Source organism: Mytilus galloprovincialis, chromosome 1, assembly GCF_965363235.1.
Source record: "Mytilus galloprovincialis chromosome 1, xbMytGall1.hap1.1, whole genome shotgun sequence".
NCBI classification, from domain to species: Eukaryota; Metazoa; Mollusca; class Bivalvia; order Mytilida; family Mytilidae; genus Mytilus; species Mytilus galloprovincialis.
In genome coordinates, this window is record NC_134838.1 from 34,878,568 (window position 1) to 34,890,290 (window position 11,723).

General features: G+C 33.5%; 1 protein-coding gene across 1 annotated transcript; it reads right to left on the reverse strand.

The window, feature by feature from the left end:
• Window positions 1-440: 440 nt before the first annotated feature.
• On the reverse strand, window positions 441-8,585 carry LOC143045828 (regucalcin-like). The gene is made up of 5 exons (XM_076218617.1): window positions 8,448-8,585; window positions 3,178-3,352; window positions 2,487-2,666; window positions 1,750-1,965; window positions 441-667 (listed from the first exon to the last, which is right to left on the reverse strand). The coding sequence occupies exons 2-5, from the start codon at window positions 3,332-3,334 to the stop codon at window positions 441-443; spliced, it is 780 nt and encodes a 259-aa protein (XP_076074732.1). The 5' UTR covers window positions 3,335-3,352; window positions 8,448-8,585.
• Window positions 8,586-11,723: the final 3,138 nt, after the last annotated feature.

An 11,723-nucleotide genomic window follows, 5' to 3' on the forward strand; every position in this document is an offset into this window, starting at 1 on the left:
AATCACAAGAATTTCTAAGTGTTATCTGTTTTCAGAAAAAAGTCATGCAACAAAAAAAGGGTTAAACACTGCATACAACACGTGAAGAATGCGTACTGATTGATACTTTAGTCTGCGAGAACTCGATACTTTATAAACACAAAATCAGCTTGCCGTTCTCAAATATTTGATGGAGGCAAATATTCCCTGTAAAGAGGCTATTTACAGGCTTCAAAAAACATTTTCCCGTAAGTTTTTATATTATAAAACACCTATCTCGCTCAGGGAAATTCGAGGGTAACAATAAACTTGCTACTGTCCGAATAGCCAGTATATAAGATAACTTTTAATAACACACCAAGCATTGCACGCACCTTTCAGATCTTCAAATATTTCACTTATCTGCGCAGTATTATGTTTCATTTTTTTTTAAACCATTACTTAAAAATATCAGATGGAAATCAGTGATCATTATTAATAGCCCTCGTTGTTTTGCAATTTCTGCCCAAATTTCGACAAATAATTTCTGATATTAAACACAAACCTGTCTCAGGATCGAATCGTGTAACTCTTCCGCCATAGAAACATGCCACCCATAATTTCCCTTCACTATCAATGGCCATACCGTCTGGATATCCTAAAGTTTTTTCGGTGTCTGGTGGTAATTGCACAATGACTCGTTGGTTACCTGATAATAAAATGGCATAATTAAGCATATATTATCACATAAATATTGCATACCTTTTTCCAGACATGCTAAGAAAATGCAGTTTATCTTCCTTTCCTTCGTCCCGCTCAGTCAATCCGTCATTTTTCATGCCAGACGTTTATAGTGGTTTCAGGGAAAATAGACAAAACTTGCATTTGATCTAATGTTAAACGTCTAGCCATGTCGGCCATGTTGGTTGATGCGCGGGGTCATTGGACACACATACCCAAATGATGATTGTGATCATGTTTGGTTAAATTGCACTAAGTAGTTTCAGAGACGAAGTAAATAGACGACGGTGACAGACGGTTGATGTCATGTGATAAGAAAGGCCCAAATTGACTAAAGGGCCAGAAGTGCTAAAGACGATACTTCACAATCGTTACGCAGAAAACAAGAGCTTTAGAGACAAAAACCCAATCAAAAACCACGTGTATAAACTGTTGCTCTCAAGCAGAATGAACAGTGGTGCATGTTCCTTTGTAGTTTTCGTAGAGAGTACATTGAAGTAGAAAAGACGGACGTGTCTTCTCTTTATGACACATGGAACTTATCTGTTGTATTTCCTGACACAGATACCTCATTGGAAAGAGCTATATAAATATTAGTCAAAAAAGACCGTAAGTAATTTCCATTAAAGTCGTAACAGCGGCAACACTGGTAACGAATTCAGTTTAGTTTTCTCGTTTCATTTCTTTAACATTTTTCATTTCGGGGCCTTTTATAGCTGACTATGCGTTATGGGTTTTTTCATTGTTGAAGACCGTACGGTGAACCATAGTTGTTAATTTCTGTGTCATTTGGTCCATTGTGAAAAGTTGTCTCATTGGCAATCATACCACGTCTTCTTTTTTTATAATCAATAGTATTTAAACTGCTGAAAAAAAAAATCATACGGTTCTAGAGTTATTTTCCTATCGAAGGTCGGTGGATCTCTCTTGGCATCCCGACTTCCTCCACCAACAAAAACTAACAGCAACGATATGAAATACAATTTATGTAAGTTTTAAAAAAACATATCAAGAAAACCTGTAAATACGTTCATTGTGTTTTCTACTTACTTGGGGTACCAGTTTCGATATCATAGTCAAAGGCATAAACACATCTTGGTATAGAATCAATGTAATACATAGTCTTGTTGTCAGCTGACCAGGCCAAACCATTTGAAATGCTCACTTTGTCAAGATGTTTCTTTATAGTACCATCAGTATCGATACAATATAATGAGCCTTGTTCCTTTTCAACAACAGCTACCTGTTTCTCAAGTCCCATTGTACCTTTAATCAAAAATTAGATTTTATTAAGTATGTATGATAAGAATACCGCAATTATTCGATCGCTATTGAAAGGGGTCAGTGCACATCCAACGGATTCAGTACAAAGACGTCATACAGAGTCTGAGTAAAGAATAACCTTGCTTAATAAAATGTCAAAATTATATAGAGGCCATAACCACATAACAAAAGATTTATTTATCGACAGCAAAATAAAATAAATAATGGCAATTACTGGGAATTATCTATTTTACAGAATTAATTACAAAATGTATTTAAAATCTTCTGAAACTACAAAATAAAATTAAGAAGTTGAAATGCAAAACATAACAGAATCTTCACATTAAAATATGAATAATAACAAAGTCTCGCCATCAATATATTTCAACGGAAATAACTTGTATGTTAATAGAAGATAGCAACTTCAAATTTTTCAATAATATATGATAAATGTCACATTTCAATAAAGATGTCAACATTTTCAATTGTATATTTCAACTTTACAATTCAACAAATTTGCATACCTGCCCATATTCTACCCCGTGGATCACATTTTGCATCGTTAAACCTGGTGCTTTTATCCTGGTCAACTTCGTGTAAAACAGTAACTGTTTTGGTATCCCACTCAAGACGAGCGATTGTCTGTCCCAAACCAATAATTACATCCCCTTTCTTTGACGGTATGACAAATCCGATAGTCTTTTCTAGATTGTAAAAAAAAGGAAGTTATGGAAAATAAGGAAATCTTTTAATAATGCTTTACAACCTTGTACATGTAACAAAAACTGACATCTTTTCATAATGGTTTACTGCTTTGTGTAAACATATTATCTTTAAATAATGCTTTACTGCTTTGTGTAAAAATATTGATATGTTTTATTATTGGTTGACTGTTTTTTTTTCAAAAAATAATATCTCGATTATTTAGATTGAAATATTCATGTAGAACTGGACAATGACCGGGGGACGTAACCGCCTTATACTACTTTTGGATTTATATAACGAAATGGAATGTTGGTGCAACCATAACAACAATGCAACGGACCCTATCAAGAAAACTCTAACTAGATTTTAATTTGACGAATATCGATTTGGATGTAAAACGCTTGATCTCATCTAGTGTCGTTATGTATCCCTATACTCATTATGCATCTTTTGCATTGAATTCTATGGAAATGTGTACCATGTTGAATACATTAACATAATAATCATTACCTAATTTAATTTTTTTAACTCCCCCTGTAGCAGAGTTCCATCGAGATACACTTTTATCTTCTATATCAACATAGTATAGTGTCTGTGAAGCTTCGTCCCAATGAGGTCCTTCACCAATTGTACTACATGCATCCCTAACTGCTACTTCTAACGGCATTTTTAACTAACCTGTTTCCTAGTGTAAACAAATTTGAAAAACGTAATACTTCAGTAACATTTTTATATTGGTCAAAAGTAGATTAATACAAATACCGAACTCCAAGGAAAATTCAAAACAAAAAGTCCCTTTTCAAATGGCAAAAGCACATTAAACGAATGGGAAACAGCTGTCATATTCCTAAACTGGTATGGGCATTTCCTTATGTAGAAAATGGTGGATACACCTGGTTTCATAGCTAGCTTACCTCTCACTTGTATGTTGTATGACAGTAGCAAAGAATTTCATTATATTGACAACCATTTGAAAGCAAAACAAACATGCATAATAGTTTATAAAATGCATCAAAATAAAAATACCTACATATTTACATAGACAATAATAGTGTACTGACTTAACAAAGTTAATAAGGATGAGGCTTAGAAACGGGGAAATGCGAGGCTCTGTCTAGCTTTCTCCCGTTTCGGGTCGAATCCTTATATTATCGTTGATACGTCAAGTCAATATACTATTATTGTCTTCATACAGTAATTCTAGAAAAAAACATTTTCAACTGTTGTTTATTGCTTTATTGTTATTTATTTGATTTAAATATTGGGTAAAATCCCCCTCTAACAAGGCGTAACATCTGGCGGAGAAATATACAACACAATATGTACATTATCAATCGATGGTGAATGATTTCGTAGAATCGTTTGAGTATGGGCTAAAATATGAACAATAAGCATAAAACATTATGATTTATAGATTTTAAACAAAAAATATTAACAAGAGAAATATGTTTTTCCAAACAATTGTAAAAGAAATAAGTTTGAGTTGTTCCCCTCTACAGGTTGAAGTGGTCATCATGAATATTTAATTATAGTTCCGCCTCTACTATTTGAATATTCATGAGCAAAAAGTTCTACGTAGATTTGACTATTGAACGTGTAGCTATAGACTAGTTGTTACATAGATATTGATAGCAGCTACGTAGCTGCTTCGATATTGAACTCAACCCTGTTCATTACTGTAGAAATGACATTTTTGGGAGCCGAGCTATTTCCCCGTTTCGGGCCGAATCCTTATATCGTTAATTGATATGTCAAGTCAACACACTATTATTGTCTTTATTCTGCAATCTAGAAAAACCCATGTTCTATTGTTGTTGATTGTGTTCTTGTTATTTATTTGATTTAAATGTGAGGAAAAAACCCTCTTTAAAAAGGCTTCATATCCGGCGGAGAAATATACAGCACGAAGAAATATACAACACGGAGAAATATACAACACAATGAAATTAACATTACCAGGGTTGAGTTCAATATAGTAGCAGCTACGTAGTGCTACGTAGATTTTGACTATTGCACGTATAGCTAGACTAGTTGTTACATAGATATTGATAGCAGCTACGTAGCCGCTACGTAGCTGCTACGATATTGAACTCAACCCTGTTGAAATCAATCGATGGGGAGTGAATTCGTTTGAGTATGGACTAAAATATCAACAATTAGCATCTATACTATTAAACGAGAAAACCTCATTTTGTGTGTCGCTTCTCCTCCTTCTTCAATAAATTAATCATCATGCCTCTGTGTACGTTCTTTAGGTAAAAATAAAATTGAGAAAGGAAATGGTGAATATGTCAAAGCGACAACCACCCGACCATAGAGCAAACAACAGCCGAAGGCAACCAATGGGTCTTCAATGCAGCGAGAATTCCCGCACCTATAACATGCATAGTCGCATTTGCCATCCGTTCTTATGATTATTCAGATTGAGTTATTTTGGGAGAAAAACGACAAAATAGGTGTCCGAATATGGTTTCCGTTATCAGACTGACATTTAGTCATAGATAAGACTTCCGGTTTTTAACATGCACATATAAATAAATTTGGTGTATTTACTGTCTTCTGATTGGTTAAAATTATTAGTTTTATTTTCAATGTTGTCAATTTTTATGGCGACACGCCCACTCTGACGTTGTGTATTCATACGCCAACATGTGTGTACGTTGTTATTGTTAATATATATAATATAAAAAGTTCTTTGAGCCTTATTTTTGATAGAAATTTATTTATAATGAATGGCAATAATTTATTTTGATTTTATTGAACCATAAAACTAATTTTTGACTCTTCACATTTTACATAATCCGCTTCGCGGATTATTCAATGTGAAGAGTCAAAAATTAGTTTTATGGTTCAATAAATTCAAAATAAATAATAGCCATTCATTAAGTACATGAACAACCAATCGTATGATAGATTACAAAAATGAAAAATAAATAAGCCAATCAGCTTTTTTCTGAAATATTTACTATATAAGGTGTCATACCAGTAACATATATATTAAAAAAAGTAAAACATGTGGAAACAAGAATGTGTCCATAGTATACATCTAAGGGGTCATACGAGTTGCATATATTTAATGAATGGCTGTTATTTATTTTGAATTTATTGAACCATAAAATTAATTTTTGACTCTTCACATTGAATAATCCGCGAAGCGGATTATGTTAAATGTGAAGAGTCAAAAATTAATTTTATGGTTCAATAAATTCAAAATAAATTATTGCCATTCATTATAAATAAATTTCTATCAAAAATTAGGCTCAAAGATATATATTGATACGAATCTCAGAGATACGAATAACAACGTACACAGATGTTTGCGTATGAATACACAACGTTAGAGTGGGCGTGTCTTCATAAAAATTGATAACATTGAAAATAAAGCTAATTCTTTTAACCAATCAGAAGACAGTAAATACACCAAATTTATTTATATTGAAATAAGTAAAACATATGGAAACAAATATGTGTCCATAGTATACAGATGCCACATCGGCACTATCATTTTATGTTTAGTGGACCGTGAAATGGGGTAAAATCTCTAATTTGGCATTAAAATAGAGAACATATTTACTAAGTTTCAAGATGGTTGGACTTCAACTTCATCAAAAACTACTTCGACAAAAACTTTAACCTAAAGCGACACAGACGGACGATATAATTTCCATAAATGGGACATAATTGTTGAAAGTGAAAGTAGTGATTTGGCCAAAATGAAAGTAGGGTAGAGATTAGAGGGAGACAGGACTTATTCGGGACGTCGGGAATCGAGTGTTTTTAAGCTCGGGATTTCAGGATTGATATTTACGGGGTGCGGAATATTTTTTTTTAATTTTGGGATATCGGGATATGATGTTTCGTTAAAATACGCAATAAGCTCGGGATTTCATGTTTTTAAGCCCGGGATTTCGGGATCAGGACCCTCAAATGAGCCTTAGTCATTTATACGAGATTGGCATGTCAATAGGGCTCTCAAAAGGAAAATCACTGATGGATTGTCCTAGAAGCACATTTTATTAGAACAATAATGGTCTATAAGCAGTTTAATTTATTTCATGTTTGAAGTTTTTAATTTAATTTGACTTTTACCAAAAAAAAATGCATTGTAGCAAACGGGAAGAATGATTGTGGTATAAGGCCAGCAACACGAAAAATAATTGAATTTAACAGAAAGGAAACACATAACGGACTTTGGAAAAAGGGAGAGGGCTTTTGATACCTTATATGAAATTCTCCAGTCATAATATTTTTTACACATATTCATCCTACAACAGTTAACAAGCTGTATATGCCCGCGATTTCGCGGGTGTGTTCAAGTAAAACATAATGATTTATAGGTTTTAAACAAAAAATAAAAAATATTTTCCAACGGTTGTAAAAGAAATAAGTTTGAGTCGTTCCACGCTTCGTTGTATAATAATAATAATAATAATAAGAATAAGAATAAGAAGAATATTTTATTATTCCAATCAAGGGCCCTTGATGGGCATCATAACATGTACACATAACACAATACATCATGATTTGTAACAGAAAAACATTGTTATAAACTAAAATGAAACATAAAAAAAAAATGTATACATTGGCAACAAGGACAGGTTGGAGAGGTTGTCATGAATATTTAAATATAGTCACGGCTTTACTGTCTAAATATTCTTGAGGAAAAGTGATATCGAGTCAGTGACTGTATATAACATAGAAATATATAGTCAACGCATTTTGACTTCTCAAATGTAACGAGTGCAGTATAGATAGAAATATACAGTCAACGCATTTTGACTACTCAAATTAAACGAGTGCAGATCTTAAAACTGTCAGAATAATTTGTCATAGAACTGTTCTAAACTGTCCTAAAATAGTTCTGCCTGTCTAAAACTGTCTAAAAGTTGTCAGGATGACAGTAGATAGATACTGTCCTGGAACAGTTCTCCTGACAGTTTTGTTGAGAGGTTAGAAGTGATCTCACTGTATATATATATATTTTTTTATCAAAGTAAAAAGCCATAAACAATTCTTAATGTACATGTTTCATAGCCCCTCCCCGAAACTTAACAAAATGGTTCTCCCTTGTATGTGCGCAAATAGTTATCACCGATATAAGTTATTGTTCTCAATGTGTTTGTTTATTAGTTTTGCTGTTTTCGAGATGTGGTTTGTTTACCAACTATCAATTTTACTTTGAATGACGTTGATGTAAGCAAATGAAAATGTAAAACACATATTGCAGCTAAAGACAACTTCTTAATTACAACATATTAACGTGACTGACTTTGGACAAGCTCATCAGGAAACAACTTGGATATTGATTGTGGAAATTATGAAAAAGTAAAGAAAACCGCGCAAAATTCAAAAAAAGACAACAATATGGCTTATAAATTCAATCCCTGGACCATTTAGATTATTTAGTATACAGGGCCTACAAATATTCGTCAAACGTATATGTATTGGTAGTTTGAAACGATAAACAAAATAGCATAATTGCATAAATAGCATAGTTGATCTCTCACAATTAGTGCCTATCAAACTGACTTAATGTTCTGCTTTGGAGCCTAGGTGGTTCAAAACTCCTGACTACATGTCGCCACATCTACAACTTATGGACATACATTTTGTACTTCTATTTCCGGATATTTAATTTGCAATAACAGCTTTGAAAGAATAAGAGTAACATTATGTTAATTTTAGATATTTAATTCCGCCCAAACCGGCTCTAGGAGCCATTTATGCATTACGCCATGTTAAAAGCAATTGAACAAAGTGCAAAACTACATAGTACTTACTATCTTCTTCTCTCGTGTACCTTAATAGTACGAATATACAATATTATCATATAAACTGATTTTGAAATGACCTAGATAACCATTATCCACAATATCGTTATGTCAACAGATAAAGAATCTTGGTGTTCGAGAGTCTTTATACCTAAATTCGTTGTTTTTGGCTATCTACAGTGAAGACAAAATAAAAGATAATGTGATTGCTGCGTTGAAACTCGTGTATACATAAAACGATATCACCAGAAGTGTTTTTCTCTGCTTAAAAACGCATGTCGTCTATCCCTTTGTGTTAATTTTCCCTTTCCCGTCCGACCGTCTTGTTCCAGCCTTTTTAATTTTTACCTTTCAATTTGGTTTCCGTGACGTCCACTGTAAACTGTCAACGGGGAAAAGCTAGCCGTGGCAGTAGTTTTGTTCGACCGCCACACCTTTTGTCCATCTATTATAGTCGTTTTCAGCATAATTGTTAAAACCATATAAAAGTAATAACAATCGTCTCTTAAGACAATAACTCATAACTGCACCCAACTATTTGTAGATTTTCTTATACTGATTATTTTGGTGGTTTACAGTTTCATATCTTTAAGACGTCTGACAATTTGAATCCGTAAATAAATGGTAAACTTGTATGGTTCGATGTTTTTAGAATTTTGCTAAAGTACGGCGTACGATGACGACAGACTCTCAGTGATTGCAATAGCCAACTTGCAACAATTCATATAGTAAGTATCAAGAAATAAACAGCTGGGGTGATTTTTATGGCCTCGTGTAATACAACAGACACAGCTTTACTTTTAGTCTAAATTGTCAGTTACCCTCATTTTAGTTATTCTGTTTATGCTATGCTATCTTTCTTCTGCCACCTATTCCAACATCGGACTCGGACATCTTTTTATCTGAGTTTAACTGTGAGTATTGGTGTGTGTTAAAATTGAGAAAGGAAATGGTGAATATGTCAAAGCGACAACCACCCGACCATAGAGCAAACAACAGCCGAAGGCAACCAATGGGTCTTCAATGTAGCGAGAATTCCCGCACCCGTAGGTGTCCTTCAGCTGGCCCCTAAAATATGCATAATAGTACAGTGATAATGGACGTCATACTAAACTCCGAATTATACACAAGAAACTAAAATTTAAAATCATACAAGACTAACAAAGGCCAGAGGCTCCTGACTTGGGACAGGCGCAAAATTGCGGCGGGGTTAAACATGTTTATGAGATCTCAACCCTCCCCCTATACCTCTAGCCAATGTAGAAAAGTAAAACAATAACAATACGCACATTAAAATTCAGTTCAAGAGAAGTCCGAGTCTGATGTCAAAAGATGTAACAAAAGAAAATAAATAAAATGACAATAATACATAAATAACAACAGACTACTAGCAGTTAACTGACATGCCAGCTCCAGACCTCAATTAAACTGATTGAAAGATTATGTCTTTATCATATGAATATCAGGTACAATCCCTCCCGTTAGGGGTTTAGTATCATACTATCATAAAATATATGAGAAGAACATAACCCGTGTCATGCCAACAACTGTTTTTTTTAGAAATAAATGTGTTTAGTTCCGATGCAAAGACCCTATCAGTGAATCAATGTTAAAGCCAAAATATGCAATCTTTAATGACCTGACAACAGTATCGTAACTATATCCCCTTTTAATAAGTCTATTTAAAGGTTTTGTTAGTTTCTGAGGAGAATACTGACATTTTTGTGCTTTATAAAGAATATTTCCATAAAATTTTGGATGTGAAATACCTGAACGTATAAGATGTCTGCATGTTGAGTTATATTTACGAATTATTTCCTTATACCGGTGATAAAATTTAGTAAATGTTTTGACCAGTTTGTGATATCGAAAACCCTGGTGTAATAATTTTTCAGTAATACATAAATTTCTCTCGCTAAAATCTAATACATTGTTACATACACGAGCGAATCGTACAAGTTGGGATATATAAACACCATAAGATGGTGACAAGGGAACGTCACCATCTAAAAATGGATAATTAACAATAGGAAATGAAAAATCATCTCTTTTATCATAAATTTTTGTATTAAGCTTCCCGTTTATGATATAGATATCAAGATCGAGGAAAGGGCAGTGGTCATTGTTATCATTAGCTTTATTTAAAGTAAGTTCTACAGGATAAATTTCTTTAGTATACATACTGAAGTCGTCATTATTTAGAGCCAATATATCATCCAAATATCTAAAAGTATTGTTAAATTTTTGTATCAAATGTTGTTTTGATGGGTCTTTGCTAATTTTAGTCATAAATTGTAACTCATAACAATACAAAAACAGGTCCGCAATAAGTGGTGCACAGTTTGTCCCCATTGGAATTCCAATAACTTGACGATATACGGAATCTCCAAAGCGAACAAAAATGTTATCAAGTAAAAATTCAAGTGCATAAATAGTATCAAAGCATGTCCAATTGACATAGTTCTTTTGTTTATTGCTACTAAAAAATGATCTAAAAGAGTTTGAACATATGTACTCGCATTCCGACTTTTTAAATGCCCAGTTAATTAGGGATGTGAATTTTTTCTTAATAAGAATATGAGGCAAAGTGGTATATAGGGTAGAAAAATCAAAACTTTGAACAGATTCAAAATCACCAATATATGCATGCAATTTATCAAGTACTTCCAACGAGTTTTTGACACTCCAAAAGTAATTAATTCCACTATTTTCAAAGGCCTTATTTGAACAATTTATTATCAGGTTTTTTATTGTACCAAGTGTACTAGTAAGTAAAACAGACAATTTAGTAGTTGAACAATGGCTGGAAGATGAAATAAATCTATATTTGTAAGGTTTTTTGTGCAGCTTCGGAAGCCAGTACATAGTTGGGATGTTAGTTTATTCCACCGGTTGGCTAGAGGTATAGTGAGATGATTGAGGCCTCACAAGACATGTTTAACCCTGCCGCATATTTTCGCCTGTCCAAAGTCATGAACCTCTGGTCTTTGTTAGTCTTGTGAATTTTATTTTATATTATGGGTTATTTATATTGTTAGGAGTCAGGTGTGGCATCTATTCCGCTGAACTAGTATACATTATTGTTAAGGGGACAGCTAAATTTAAAGACCACGTCCGGATGCGGGATTTTTTCTAGCTGCGTTAAAGACCAAATGGTGGCATTGGGCTGTTTTCTGATCTTTGGTCGGGTTGTTCTCTCTTTTACACACTGCCCGTGTCCATTCTAAGTTCTATAATATGTATTGCTTAAAACCTTTTCTGAGTGTTTTCCAAAGAATACCTAGG

Bases quoted from the DNA above. Each gene is read 5' to 3' on its own strand.
- LOC143045828 (XM_076218617.1), bottom strand. From the start codon at position 3,334: ATGCCGTTAGAAGTAGCAGTTAGGGATGCATGTAGTACAATTGGTGAA. The intron at 1,966-2,486 runs GTATGCAAATTT...TTTTGATTAAAG, and splicing joins ACGGGGTAGAATATGGGCAG to GTACAATGGGACTTGAGAAA. The intron at 668-1,749 runs GTAAGTAGAAAA...TTTTATTATCAG, and splicing joins TATCGAAACTGGTACCCCAA to GTAACCAACGAGTCATTGTG.